Consider the following 14,179-nt stretch of genomic DNA (forward strand, 5'->3'; position numbering starts at 1 on the left):
CCTTTCACCTAACAGCCCCCACCGGCCCTTCTGTCACTGTCACGTAAGATCTTGGAAATTATCACCAAGAGTAAAGGGAACGAAATGTCGGCATTGAAGTAACTGGAAGTGCGCGTCGTGTGAATCCAGGGCAAACCCCGAACGGCCCGGCTTACTTTATGGCTCTCACCCACCAGCGAATGTGGGGAAAGTGAGGGTCTCGGACATCAGCGTTTAATAAACGAAGGAATTTATTATCGACAGGTAAAAACAGCTGGTTACGTGTGGACTGACATTCAATAATTTATGAGTGTTTCTGACCGGATTTGACTGTAATTTTTCACATGTTCACAAAAGCAGAATTCAACCTTGTGTCCTTTGCTACGGCAGAGTCTCCCTTCCAGGAGTCAGGAACACCCCTTCTTTGTAAGCACAGTCACGGGGGCATGAGGCCGCCTGGCTGTTCTCTGCACCACATTCCCAGAACACCCCAAAATCTGGGGCTGTGATACGGACCATGCAAAGCACGTAAGTTCTGCAGAGCAAGACCTGGTCTAAGCTTTCATCTGGAGGCTCCGGACACTCTGAGCTCAGCCCCATCCCGGGGGCTGGCAAACACCTCTGACCTTTCAGGGTCAGCATGGCTTCTGAGTCCGACAAGCCCAGAGCAGAGGGTCCAGCAGCCCCATCTGCGGCTGAGCTTATGGTGGGTCCATTGGGGGACAGGGACAGACCCTCACTCGGTGCTGTCGGGGGGATATCCGCTCCCTCCTGGACACTGAGGGAGGGACATCTCGATATAATAGTAAAAATGTGTAAGAGGTCTTTTTTTGCAAATACTTAATTTATAGCTAATAAGATCATTTCAGATAAATAACAGACCATCTACGGCAACAGACAAGATGCAGATGGTAGAAATATATGACTGAGTGGCAGCAACGTCACTAGAAAATTCGATCATGGATGCTCTTTTAGGTGGAACTCCTCGCCAGTGATCTTTGGTAGCCCAGTCTCTCTAGGTCTCTTTATTATAAAGACCGGACACTAGTTAAAGAAGCACAGGGCTTGCCTCAGCCCAGCCTGGCCACACCCCTGAGCCTGGTGCCGTCCCCTCCCTGGGCCGTCCTGGGTCACCTGCTCTGAGCAGGCCCAGCGAGGGCAGCCACCAATCTCTTCAGCCACCAAGTTGTCATGTAAAAAGTACCTCCTCACGCACGTGCTGGAAATAAGCGGTTGCCGAAGGTGGCAGGTCCCCTGCCCGCTGATGCTCACTAGACACTTGCTGAGTGAACGGAGCAGAGGAGACGCACACCAGAGACTTGAGGTCTGCCGGTCACACGTGATGGGGCTAAATCACTTCCCTCCTGCGCTGGTGCTGGCCCCTAGTCGTGAGTTCTGGAACTTTCTAGACAACACACAGGGTAACTTCACGGCAGAGCCTATTAGCAAGTTGATGCAGCTGCCTGCGGAAGAGCACCCCAAGCTGGCTGTTGGACTCAGGAGAGCGGCACACCGCCCTCCTCCATGGGGGGCCGGACTGGCTCCCCTCCCCCACCTTCCTGGGGGGGCGCCGGCAGGGGCGGGACACCGCGCTGCTCAGCATGTTCACCCACATTTACTCGACTTTCCAGATGGCGATCTTCCCTTCCGCCTTGCCCGACCCGCTCAGCACGTATCTGTCCTCCGCTGAGCACAGGGTCTTCACCGTGTCCACGTGGGCCACCAGCTCCTTTTCCACTATCTTCCTCTCGGCATCGATCACGTAGATTTTCCCTTTGGACTTTCCCTGTGCGAGGCCTGTGCCACCGACCCAGATCTGCCGGGGAGGAACGGAGGGGGCGTCGGCCACACGCAGACTGGCCCGGGAAGGGAGACCCCTGGAGGTGTGCTTTTTACCCAGTACACCCCCGCATCCGAGTCCTTCCTGGACAGGCCGCGAGGGGACGCGGCCAGGGCAAGAGCTGGGCCCCGGGGGGGGGCGTGGCTCCCCGCCTTACCTGCTTCTTCACCCTGATCATGCAGCTGACCTCGGAGCAGTCCTGGAGGTGAACCGCATGAGGCCGCTGGGTCAGGTCCTTCAGGCTCCACGTGTAGATGCTGTCGAGGCCGGCACAGGCCGCCCAGAGCTGCTCCTGCTGAAAGACAGGTCACGGTGTGGCTGCTGGTGGCCCTCCGCCCCGGGGGGCCCGCCCAGACAGACGCCACAGCCCGGACAGATACCTCTGGGAGGAGCTGGAAGCTGAGGAAGGACGTGCTGATGTCCTTGAAGTTCTCGCTGACCCTCAGTTCTTGACAAAGGAGTCCGCCGGACGTCATGGCCACGATACTGTTCCCTGTGCCTGCAGAAGGAAGGGCGAGCCTGAGGCCCGGGGGCGCACCCGGGGCCCAGGGATGAAGCCACTCGAAACGTCACCTGGGCAACTGGCAGGTGCCAGCATCAGCCGAGCGCTCCCAGCAGCCCCGGGGGCCGTCTCCCCGCTGCAACTGACAGGGAGCCCGCCACCTGCCACGCCTTCTGAGGCCCCGCAGACCCGTGGGATCACGTTAGCGTTGGGAACCCGTCCCCCACCAAGCCCCAGCCAGTCCTTCCCCCATCGCAGATGAGAATTCAAAGTGACGGTGCCACATGTCACCAAGTGCATCTTCATCTGTGACTCGGAGAACGTCTGTGACCCGGAGAACGTCTGTGACCCGAAAGCCACTGCAGCTCGACAGCCTCAGGAGGCTGGGCAGCCCGAGACTTGTCCTGCTGGGACGGCGCCCTGTGCCCCTGACCCCAGCACTGAGGCCGCAGCACCAGCACCCAGACACGGGGACAGGCAGGCGCAGCCTTGGGGGCTGCCCCAGGTGGATGCAGAGAGAGGGGGAGCCCGCAGGCGGCTGTAGGTCCCCTCAGCCACCCCTGGCCGTGGTTGCCCCAAAGACTTGGAAACTCAGCGGGGCTCTCAGTCACAGAAAGCGAGAGCTGCCCTCACCCTCTCCTTCCTGCTTCGACGCTCGGGTCAGGGTGGTCTCCCCCGAGTAAAACCTGGTCCTGCACACGGCCTGTCGGCCAGCTACACCGTTAGCCACTCGGACCAACCAGTGAGGCCCCTGTGATGCCGCGGCTGGCCAGGAACCCCAGGCCCGCCCCTCGGAAGGCACTTCTGGCCCCCAGGGCCCCCGTCAGTGCACTGGACACAGAGCCCCAGAAGAGACCCCGATAAGAAGGGACCCGGGACAGGACGAGGCTCCAGAGAGGCTGAGCAGGGCAGCGACAGAGGAGAGCTCCCGTCCCTGGCCTCTCGCATCCCATGGCTGCTGGCAAGCTCCGCCGCGGGAAGGGCAGTACTCTAGTTCACTTTGCAAATGAAGACATGGACTCCAGAGAGGCCACAGCCTGGACCGCGGGGGGTGTGAACAGGTCTGCTTCGCCCTCAGACGCAGGGAGCCCGAGCAAGGGCAGCTGGCCACGCAGCCCTTGGGGAGGACGCGGACGTCTGAGGTGGCCTTGCTGGGCTAGAGGGGACGGCCATAGCCGCTCAGGCTCACCTCACCAAATGCCTGGAGAGGAGTGGAGCGCACCGCCTGGCCGGCCCTCCCTGTCAGGTCCGCCTCCGAGCACACCGAGGTCCTCATGTCAGAAGACCCCGACCTGCTCCCAGCATCTGCACTGGTGATGTCTGATGAGGGACCAAGGCTTGCGCTTGGCAGACGCTTACGACAACACTTGTCAGGCGTGCACTCCCTGTGGCCTGAAGAAAGCCCACGCTTCTCCTTGTCAAAGGGAAACTACTGACTCAATTATTGACTTGGAAGAGAACAGTGATTCTGTCCTCTGTTCACTCCCTCACTGTCCCTGATACGACCCTTTTATTTAGCACAGTCAGGTCAGCTGTGGTAGTCCAGAATGCAGCCGGGCTGCATGCGCACACACGCACACACATGCACACGCACACGCACGCTGGAGATCAAGCCTGAGACATACGTCCTTGGACAGAGAAGTGAACTCCCACCCTGTAGCCAGACCCAGGCTCTCCTTGCTGGTGCTTCCCGGTTCTCCACGGGACCCTGAGGAAGAAGCTTTCTCGCGCTATGTCCACCTTGCTCAAGGGTCTGGTTTGGGGCTGCCAATGTGTCTGGGAAGAGAAGGAATACCCCCAAAATGAGGGAGCCCAAAAATGTACAAATAATTCTCAAATCTGTGGCCGACTCCTGAACTGTGTATAAACAGAGAAGGCAGAAGCAGAACAGCTCAGAGTTAGAGCTCATTCAGCTAGGAAGGCTGCACACATTCCGCAGGCGTCCCCTTGCGACCCCTTCGCTTACAAAAGCGAAGACTATACATGAGAACGTGTGTCACATGCTCCAGGATTACGCTCAAAAGTGAAATGTGTTTAACCCAGAAAAGCGGAACACCAAGCCTCTGCAGGATTAGGACTGGCCAGTAAGTGGTTCAGTGACCTTCCGGAACAAAGCCTAATGGTCTCTAAAGAAGGCTGTAATTCGGTCTCCTAGACGTGTCCACCACGGCCAGGATACGACAAGAACTCCTGCACATGTGACGCACGAGGACACGAAGGCAGCAGAAGAAACAGCACACAGAAGCAGACCCACCGATGACCCAGGATCCGGCAGAGAACGACCTCGACCAACAATTACAAATAAACTTAAAAACTCACAGGAAGACAGAGGACGGGTGGACATAAAGACTTTAGAAGAGAAATGGAAATTTGGGGGGCTGAAATGAAAATTTGCTGGACAGGTCCAGCAGCAGACAGGACACAGATGGTGAAACGTTCAGGTCTTCCCCAAGCTCGACACAGGAAAGGAAGGAAGGAATCAAAGCTGTGGGGAGGCCTGAGCGACATGGTCCGTCACCTACTGTATCAGAACATTATTGTATATGTTCACAGCACACTCTGACTCTAGAATACGTGTGTGTGTACGTTCACAGACACACACACACACACACACACACACACAATGAAAATCCCAGAAGACACGGAGAAAGAATACAAAAGAAATACTGAAGGGAACGGTGAAAAGTCTCCGCCGCTCGTGAAAGTAAACCACAAGCGAGACAGACGTGAAGACCTTCACACCTGAGCACGCTTCAGCCTGACGTGTGAAGAGCAAAGACAGCCCCTCGTGCAGCCTCGGGGCCCAGACATGATGTGTTCAGCCAAACAACAGGAATGACTTCTCATCAGGAACACACAAACCTACATGACAACGGAAAGAGATTTCTAAACCGTGGGGGGATCCAGTCCGTCAGCCTGGAATTTGCTTACAGCAGACTCAGGTCATAAGAAATTCTAAGGGAGATGCTTAATGCTAAGGGAAGCATTGCCTGATGGAAACCACGAACGGACCTCTCCAGAAGTGGTTAAATATATAGGCAAAAATCAGTACTTATGCAAAAATTTTAAAAAATATTTTTGGGGGACGCCTGGGTGGCTCAGTTGGTTAAGCAGCTGCCTTCAGCTCAGGTCATGATCCCAGCATCCTGGGATCGAGTCCCACATCAGGCTCCTTGTTCCGCAGGGAGCCTGCTTCTCCCTCTTCCACTCTGTGCGCTCGCTCTCTCTCTCTCTCTCTCTCTCTCTCTCTCTGTCTCTGACAAATAAATAAAAAAAATCTTTAAAAAAAAATATTTTTGGAAGGGGGTGCCTGGGTGGCTCAGTGGGTTAAAGCCTCTGCCTTCGGCTCGGGTCATGATTCCAGGGTTCTGGGATCGAGCCCGCTTCAGGCTCTCTGCTCAGCGGGGAGCCTGCTTCCTCCTCTCTCTGCCTGCCTCTCTGCCTACTTGTGATCTCTGTCTGTCAAATAAATAAAATCTTTAAAAAAAAATTTTTTTGGAGGTTTATCACACAAAAAGATACTGCTTCGAACAACAGTAGCCCAAGGGGCAGGAAGAGGTCAGTGGAACTGCCGATGCGGCCGGGAGCTCCCCACGTTTCGCGTTCAGGCTGCCGATCGCAATCCTTCGAGCAACCATGAGAAAGTGAGACCAAACAATGGAGAGCTAAGATGACGCTAAAGTAAATCAAATATAAAAAATCCTCCTTTCCTGCCCTCTTTTAGACGGAGTAACAGAAGCGAAGGAGAAAGGTGGGACAGGGAGGGGTGCGGGGGCGGTGGGCCCCGCGTGAGCTGTTGGCACGGCGCTCGGAGCCAGCGGACCGGCACGCAGACGTTTCTGCACAGCACACGCGCACACACGCGGGGCACACGTGCACCGACGCACGCCTGGGAAGGCACTGTGGCCACCGGGGGAGGCTGCCGCCACACACCGCCACGAGGGCGTCGACGGTAAAAGCCAGCGGGTTTGGTGAAGACGCCAGCGACCCAGAACCCTCCTACGCGGCTGGCGGGAGCGGCACGCAGGGCAGCAGCTTTGAAGGAGAGTCTGACGGCGTCTCTAAGGGGTAAACAGGGGGTAACTCCTGGGTGCCATTGTGGGATAATCGCACAAGCACATCGACCTCCCCAAAAGGAGCTGTAGCCAAACATCGCAGGTGGCCCTGAGCACACGAGACTCGCCAACCGCGCGGCCACAGGGTCCGTGCAGGAAAGGCCCGGGACAGGTGACACGGCGGCAGAATCCACAATGGGTTCCCTGTGGGCGGGCGCTGCCCGGAACGCGGCGCAGGGGAGCCCCCCGCGGTGGTGGAAATGCCTGGGCCCCTGGGTGGTTCTGTGATGTATGCTTTGGTCCACAGCCAACAAACGATGAGGTCATGCCTTTTACAGGCTTCGAGTCCAGAAAGCCGTGCTCGTGACCATGGCCCTGGCGTGTGGCACAGCCGGGGAAGGCTTGGAAGTGCAGGCGGCACCTGGGCTCTGGGAGGCTCAGAGATGCAGGACCCGCGCCTCCAGCCCCAGCGTCTGCTGGTCCCCGTCACAGCCCGGCAGGGTGCCCCGCCCAGCTCCACAGACACTCCCGGGGTCTGGGTGAAGGCGCGCCCGGCAGGGGGGACGTGGGCCACACAGAGTGACCGGGCCACAGAGGGCTCCTGGAAGGAGCAGTGATGATTCCCGGGGCATGAGCTGCATTCACGCCCCAAGCAGGGCTCAGCGAGAGCAGAGGCGAGCAGCAGGGAGAGGCAGCAGGTGGAAGGTCGCCGGCGTCCTGGTCGCCGTGAGGAGGCCCGAGAAGCTGCCAGCACAGGAGGGGAGCAGGGAGCCCGCGGGCACAGAGCAGGCCCCACCGGCAGGTGGGAAGACGCAGCACAGGAAATCGGCTGCGAGCTCGCGTTCCGTGTCCTCTCCCTGGAGCCGGGGGACAGCGGGGGCCCGAGGACTTACAGCACCAGAGGCAGCCGTCATGCAGGCTGATGGATGAGAGCCTGCCGCCGGGCAGCTGGAACCTGTCGGTCACCCGCAGGGTGCTCACATTCCACGCCAGGATGGTCCCGTCCGTGCTGCTCGAGTACACCTTGCTGGGGGTGTGAACACAACGTAAGTTCGGCGGCAACACGCCCAGAGCCCAGAGTCCCCGTCCCGCCCCAGCAAACGCTGCCCGCTGGACAGAACAAGGCGTTACGTCGGGACCCACGCAGCAGGCACAGGTGGTCTCCTGAGGGTGCCTCTCGTCGCCCCGCAGCGTCTGCTGCCCGCTCTGCAGAACCGCGACACGACCACAGAGTCAAGTCTAGCCCCTGACGCAGGGCACCAGCCGGTGCGAGGCGGGGCCCCTTCACCTCCCAAGAGCGATTAATCTTCAGCTCAGCTCCTTATGTTCTAAGCCGGGCCCCACAAGGACAGGCGGTGCCCCGAAAACTCAGGGGACAAGGCATGGAGGACAGCAGATGAGCTGGGGGTGCCTGTGCCCCGTGACCGTGCTCCCCGAGCCGCCGCCGCCTCCCTAGAGGGAAATGGGACCCCTCCGCGCTCTCCACTCTCCCTGGGGCACCTGCTGTGTGCCAGGCCCGGTTCTAAGCACAGGACCCACAGCAAAGACAGGACAGATGGGTTCCAGCCTCTGAGCAGATGTGCTGAACACGGTGAGGACAGCGGAGGAAGCAAGTACACGTGACAGACCGCACCGGATCCCCAAATAGACAGGCGGGGTCCTAACCCCCAGGGCCTCAGAGTGCGGCCGTCCTTGGACACGGGGCCCTCAGGGAGGCATTCGAGTCAAAGTTAACGGTGGGGCCCGAACCCAGCGTGACTGGCGTCCTTACAGGGGAACCTGCGACACGGGCGAGCAGGGCCACGTGGCAGCCGCGCTCACCCTGCAGGTGGCCCACAGGAGCGACCCGCTCCCCCGTGCTCAGGACCAGAAACGAGTGGGAACATCACCCAACTTGGCTCGCGACGGACCTGCTTGCTTCGCTCTACATGGCCGGCCTGGCCCCCGTAGGCCATCACCCGCCGTGACTGGGAGCCCCTCCGGCTCGGGGCTCACCACCCACCCGGGAGCCCCAGGGCCCCTACCCCGTCACGGAGCCCGGTGGTACCTGGGCGTCCCGCTCTGCACGGCCAAGTCCGTGACGCCGGAGCGGTGGTCGGTGAGCTGCTTGTTGCAGGACATGCTGTGGACGTTGATGATGTAGATGACTGAGTCCTCGGAGCCGACCCACACCTGGTTCTGCTCCGCCATCACCATGCAGTTCTGACACAGGCCGGGGAGAGACACCGTCAGCCGCGCGGTCCCAGCCTCTGCCTCGCTGCCCCCCAACCCCGCACCTCCGCTCCGGGGCACACGGGGGCCATTCCTGTGCACCCCGGTCATGTTCTGTCCACGGACCAGTGTGTAAACTCGTTACATAGTTTTTTCCCCAAGATTCTATTTATTTGACAGAGGGAGAAAGAGCAGCAGAGGGAGGAGAAGCAGACTGCCCACGGAGCATGGAGCCTGATGCGGGGCTCGATCCCAGGACCCCGGGAGCATGACCTGAGCCGAAGGCAGACAGTAAACCCACTGAGCCACCCAGACGCCCCAGTTTTATTTAGTTTGTGAGAGCGAGAGCATGAGCTGGGGGAGGGGCATGCTGAGTCACCCAGCCACCCCTAAAAATTGGTAGTTGTAATTTTACCAGTAAATATTCCCATAAATTAAAAAAGGAAGCTAGCTTACTAATTTCAGAATTAATCATTTGAAAAAGCCCTTTCTAGGGGTGCCGAGGAGGCTCAGTTGTTAAGTGTCTGCCTTCAGCTCAGGTCATGATCCCAGGATCCTGGGATCGAGACCCGCGTCGGGCTCTCTGCTTGGGGTGGGGGGGGCCTGTGTCTGCTTCTCCCTCTGCCCCTCCCCCGGCTTGTGTTTCTGGTCCTTCTGTCTTTCTGTCAAATAAATAAATAAATAAATAAGATCTTTAAAAGAAAAAAAGTTTACTTGTTTGATACCAAAACTAGTAAGTATTAAAAGAAAAAAGAAGCTCTTTCTCTTAAAGTATCTACCTGAGAACTGGTATAATTTTAGTAAATGTTTTTCTTTAGTGGCCCAAAGATACCTCAGGTAAACTGCTGTGAACGTCAAGTTTCAGGAGAGACAGTGTCTCCTTGAGACAAGTGTCCGAGTTTCTTTCTTGTGAAACGGGACGGAGTACCTCAGGGACAGCAGGAGGGGGTGTTCCCGGAAGCGGGGGAACTTGCCGCACTGCGGGACTGTTGTTACTTGGCCTGCCTGGGGGCAGCAGAGACGGCCCCGTAATGTGGCCTTTTGATTTTATTTTAGCTAGGATTTTAAGTTATTCTCTTATTAACACGTCACTCGGAAATGCACATCACTAAGATGCCACAGCAAAAAACTAAATTTAGAATGCATGGGATTTCCTCAACTGCTGGTCTCGCGCACTACTGGACCTTAGTAAATATCTTATCTAGACCCTGTTACTTTATCGGCTGTGGCTCCCTATGTGGTTACGGGGGAGTAGTTCAGTAACCTCACAGTCTTGCCAGTGTGAGGTCTGCTGCCGGGGCGGTGAAGAATGCGCCCGGCGTCCAGCAACGCGTGCCTGAATTCATCGTGTTTCTGTTGGTCGCAGCCATTTGGAAAGCCCAGACTGGGCCCCAGGTGGCCACATTATTTTAAGTGATGGGACGTGGCCACCAAAGTTGACACTAAGTGATGCTGGACGCTGGGGTCCCTAACCCCACTGGACCGTTCTCCTGCTAGAGGAGGAGGGAGGGGGAGGACCTCCCAGCGGCACCTCCCGGGGCAGCAGCTTCTTCGCTGAGAGCGTCCCGAGCAGATGCCTCGTCCGGAGCAGATGCCTCCCACCAGGCGGTCGGCGGGAACGTACCTGAGCTGGGGGTTGCTGTGGAAGCAGGCCCCGGGGAGCACGTGAAACGTGCCCACAGTGGCCCACTGCGAAGGCCCTGGTGCCTGCGGGTGCCCCACCATGCAGCGCAAGATAAGACCTGGTTTCCAACCCCACAGACGTGAAAACACTGCACACGTCTGCTTGGGATAGGGGATGCGGGTACGAGACAGGACCCCGGATCCGCGTCACTGACCTCCATCCTCGGGTTCCAGGCTGGGGGGCGGCTGAGCCACCATCTGCTCACGCACGGACGCTAACAGGCTAGAGCAGGTGCGCGGCTAGTGCAACCGAACAGGCCGATGCTGTCGGGCAACATGTACCCCACCACTGTTGACCGGTAGATGCGTCTATCCTTCCGGAACGCACGGCCCGACCCGGGCAGCCGCCGCGTCGGAGGGCACGGCGCTCACTCACCACCTTGGAATTGCCCGCTTTAAAGCAGTGCTGGTGGACTGTCCAGGAGGAGGCGTCAAACACGGTCACTTTGCCCTCGCTCAGAGCACACCACAGCTTGGGGCGGGCGTCCTCCACTTTCTCTGCTGGGTCCAGGTGCCCTGAGGGAGGAAGCAACCCAAACATGTCTTTAAAGGAAAGCCGGTGACGCCATTCCTCGGGTGCCGCCTGGGGCCCGGCGTGTGCCAGGCCCCGTGCCCACGGGGGACATGCCGACTGACCAGAGAACGACATGGACAGCGGGCAGGGCCCCCGGCCAGGGCGGCTTCCCCGAGCTGGGGTCTGGAGGATGGGCGGGTGGTCTCCGAAGACCAGCAGCCCGAGCAGGGACCGGGAGCAGGTGTGTGCCGGGGACGAAGGCAGGAGGGCGGGCGGCGGGCGAGCCGGGGCGGGAGCCGTTGTGCAGCCCGTGTGCGCCCCCACCCTAACGACTGCTGCGCACACGTCCCCTGGCTACAAGTCCCCACACACACTGCATCTCGGCCATTAGAACGGTGTGAAGATTCTGGGTTTGGGGCTGTGACTGGCCTGCACTCCCCTGACGGCACAGGCTCTCATTGCCATGTATGTGGAGGGCGTCTTCTGGGAGCGGGCGTTCTGCTCGCTTGCCTCGGAGCTGGGCGGGGCTCCTCTCTGCGACTTGGGCCTGTTGTCGGCTCTGCTGTGTTACCAACATGCTATCCACGTCCAGACGACCCTGTTCACTCTCTTCAAAGGGTCCTTTTTTTTTTTTTTTAAAGATTTTACTAGAGAGTGAGTGAGCAAGAGAGCACAAGCAGCAGAGGGAGAGGGAGAAGCAGACTCCACGGAGCAGGGAGCCCGATGCGGGGCTCGATCCCAGGACTCTGAGATCATGACCTGAGCTGAAGGCAGACTCTTCACCGAGTGAGCCCACAGGTGCCCAAAAAGTGTCTTTTTAAAGTCCATCATCTTCACAGTCAAATCCACCAATGTCTTCCTGGCTAGCACTTCCGCACGGTTTCCTTCTCTACCCCAAGGTCAAGGTCATGGCCCTCTGTGTTGGCTGCTAGAAGTTTGCCTGCCTCACTCGTCAGTGCCTCCCCAGGTACCTTCCCGTCCACTGGGAACTGACTGCGTGACCTGAGGTGTGGCCAAGGCATGCACGATGTCCCAGCGTCATTTATGGTGACGACTGCCTTTCCCTCAAACCCCTGCTCGGTCATATCCCCTCCGGCACCGATCAAGGAAGCATAAATGTGTCGATCTCTCTGGGGTATTCATCCCACAGCTTCCAGGCCCCCTTGGGGAGATGCGGCCCCACAGAGTCAGCCCCACCAGCGACTGGGATGCTTTGAGGCTGGGTGGCAGCGCTGGAGAGCCGGCTCCGGAGCGCTCAGGCAGCACTGGAGTCCGGAGCCACCACTAACGGCTTTACCCGGCTCCCCTTCTCAGCAGGTCCTGACTGGGCTTGTCCCTCTTGCCCCTCAGCGCTGGCCGCAGCCCCACTCCGGTCCTCGCTCCTCAGAGACGGGCAGACACTCCACGGGACAAGGGCTCCACCACTCTTCACGGTGGCCCTTCTGGACGCTCTCAGAGTCACCCAGCCCGTCGTGACGGGAGGCCCGGGTCCAGTCGGTGTTCATGTGCAGGAAGCCGACAAGGTCTGAAATACTCATTTATCCAGACACCAGGACGACACTGTCTCCGTCCGTGGTGTCAGAGTCAACAGGAGCCCTGACTGCAGGCGTCCTGCCCGTCTCCAGGGGCACGAGGTCCGACTGGGCTCTGTCCTCCACGTTCCGTCTGTCACTTTGTGGGGTCCTCGTCTGCCGGGGAACGACTTTGCCACCGAGCGGCCATTTGTCCCTCTGGAACCGGAGAGCTGGGGGACACTGTGCAGGCAGAACTGAGGGGACAGGGGAGCATGGCGCGGTGATCACAGTCGCTCACTGCACCCTCCGTGAGCCCAAGCCAAGCGCCCGGACGCGGGTTCTTTCCTGCCCAGAATGAGGTCCTTTGTTTCCCGGCTCCGTGAGCCGCGAGCAACCCTCCTGCCGCAGTCCCGACAAGGAGGGCTTCTGTGAAGGCGCCCTCGTCCCGCTCAGACCTGCAGCGGCGCCCGTTCCTGTCTGGCCTTCGTGCTGCTGCAGCCTGCGGGGAGTCGGGGGGCCCGTGTGCGGGAGTCGGGCTGCACAGCCGCGCGCCAGGAAGATCAGCCGTGTCCTCGGACGCGCCCAGACGCGCCCGCATGCCCACAGCTCGAGAGGAGATCCGGGGCACAGCCGTCGGGACAGCAGGCCCAGATCAAGCGCCCCCGGAGGAAAGGGTGTGAGTGTGAGTGCTGTCCAAACTGTGGAGCACCGTGCGGCATGAGGGACCGCTGAGCAGAGCAGAGTCCCCATGGGGTGCCCCCCAACTCCCTATCAGTCCCCGTGGGCCCCCAGCTGCCGCCGCCCTGACGCAGTCAGGGGGTTTCTACTTATTGAGTGAGCTCGGCAGCCGCTCGTGGACTCGACCTCATGAAGACCAGAGCTGGGGGAGCCCGCAGAAACCCTGGGTCCCCACGGACACTACATCACATCCTGCCCCCTTTGCGTCAGGGCTGACCTCAGACACAGACCCAAAGTCCCCGGAGTGCTGAGAAGGGCAGCCGGAAGCCAGCGGCTCTGCTCACCCGGGGTGTACAACAAGACGTCCACGGCGCGGGGCAGAGTCTCTCCCGCCGAAGGGTTGATCTTGTGCTTCAGGGTCTCCGAGGTCGTCTTTGGAACCGTCGTGGGCACTGAAATGCAAGTGCTCTGTTAGCGTCCTATTCTCCGGGAAACTCTCTGCTCTCTCCGGGAGCTTCCGACACTTGGCCCCAGACCCGAGAGTAAGGCATCCCCATCCTGGCACCCCCCACACCCCGCTGCGAGTGCGGACCACAGGCAAGATGGGGACGCCGCTCACATCCCAGCTGGGAACCAGTGTGACTTCTGTCTGCACTTGGCCATCGCTGATTATCCACTAAAGACAAGACCTTAGCTGTTTCCCAGTGATGAAACCGAGACAACTAGCCCAAGAGCTGTCTCTCAGCCTGGGCCCTGTGGCCACCTCTGGCCATGGCTGTGGTGGCTGTGGGGACGGACCCGGACACTGAGGGACAGCCAGCAGCAGCCTGGGTGCCCCAGCGGATGCCACATCCGCCCCAACCACAGATGTCTCCAGCCTCCCCCAGTGCCTCCCCGCCGGGTTGGGTGCAGCATTTCATAAGTTTAACTTTTAGATCTTCCATCCTGAGCAGACCCCAGGCTGCTGACGGAAGCCGGGCTTCCTGCCTCGATCCTGTCAAGCTTTGCTCACCCGAGAGCAGTTCTTGTGGGTGACGAGGGGTCAGGGACACTGAGCCAAGACCACCTGCCTTGACCACATGGAGCCAAGTGGACAATTAGAGCAAGCCGGCAGGCGCTGGTGGCCGCCAAGGTGACAGTGTGCCTCGTCTGTAAAGGAGTCAGAAGGCTTTGGCAGAGAACTGAGATAAAGAGCTAAACTGG

At 59.3% G+C, this 14,179-nt stretch overlaps 1 protein-coding gene across 8 annotated transcripts in view; it reads right to left on the reverse strand.

Moving 5' to 3' along the window:
* Positions 1-212: 212 nt before the first annotated feature.
* DENND3 (DENN domain containing 3) overlaps positions 213-14,179 on the reverse strand; it is a 50,577-nt gene continuing 36,610 nt past the window's right edge. For 6 of the 8 annotated variants that reach the window (XM_059168704.1, XM_059168697.1, XM_059168700.1 and 3 more), the window contains 7 exons: positions 13,321-13,428; positions 10,647-10,786; positions 8,424-8,578; positions 7,270-7,403; positions 2,200-2,318; positions 1,977-2,114; positions 213-1,795 (listed from right to left, as the gene is read on the reverse strand). In XM_059168704.1, coding sequence (XP_059024687.1) covers positions 1,595-1,795; positions 1,977-2,114; positions 2,200-2,318; positions 7,270-7,403; positions 8,424-8,578; positions 10,647-10,786; positions 13,321-13,428 — 995 coding nt within the window. In that variant the 3' untranslated portion in view covers positions 213-1,594. The remainder of the gene's footprint in view (positions 1,796-1,976; positions 2,115-2,199; positions 2,319-7,269; positions 7,404-8,423; positions 8,579-10,646; positions 10,787-13,320; positions 13,429-14,179) is intronic. The other 2 variants (XM_059168698.1, XM_059168699.1) reach the window with 2 other exon arrangements.

This window comes from Mustela lutreola, chromosome 3 (assembly GCF_030435805.1).
Source record: "Mustela lutreola isolate mMusLut2 chromosome 3, mMusLut2.pri, whole genome shotgun sequence".
Taxonomy (NCBI): Eukaryota; Metazoa; Chordata; class Mammalia; order Carnivora; family Mustelidae; genus Mustela; species Mustela lutreola.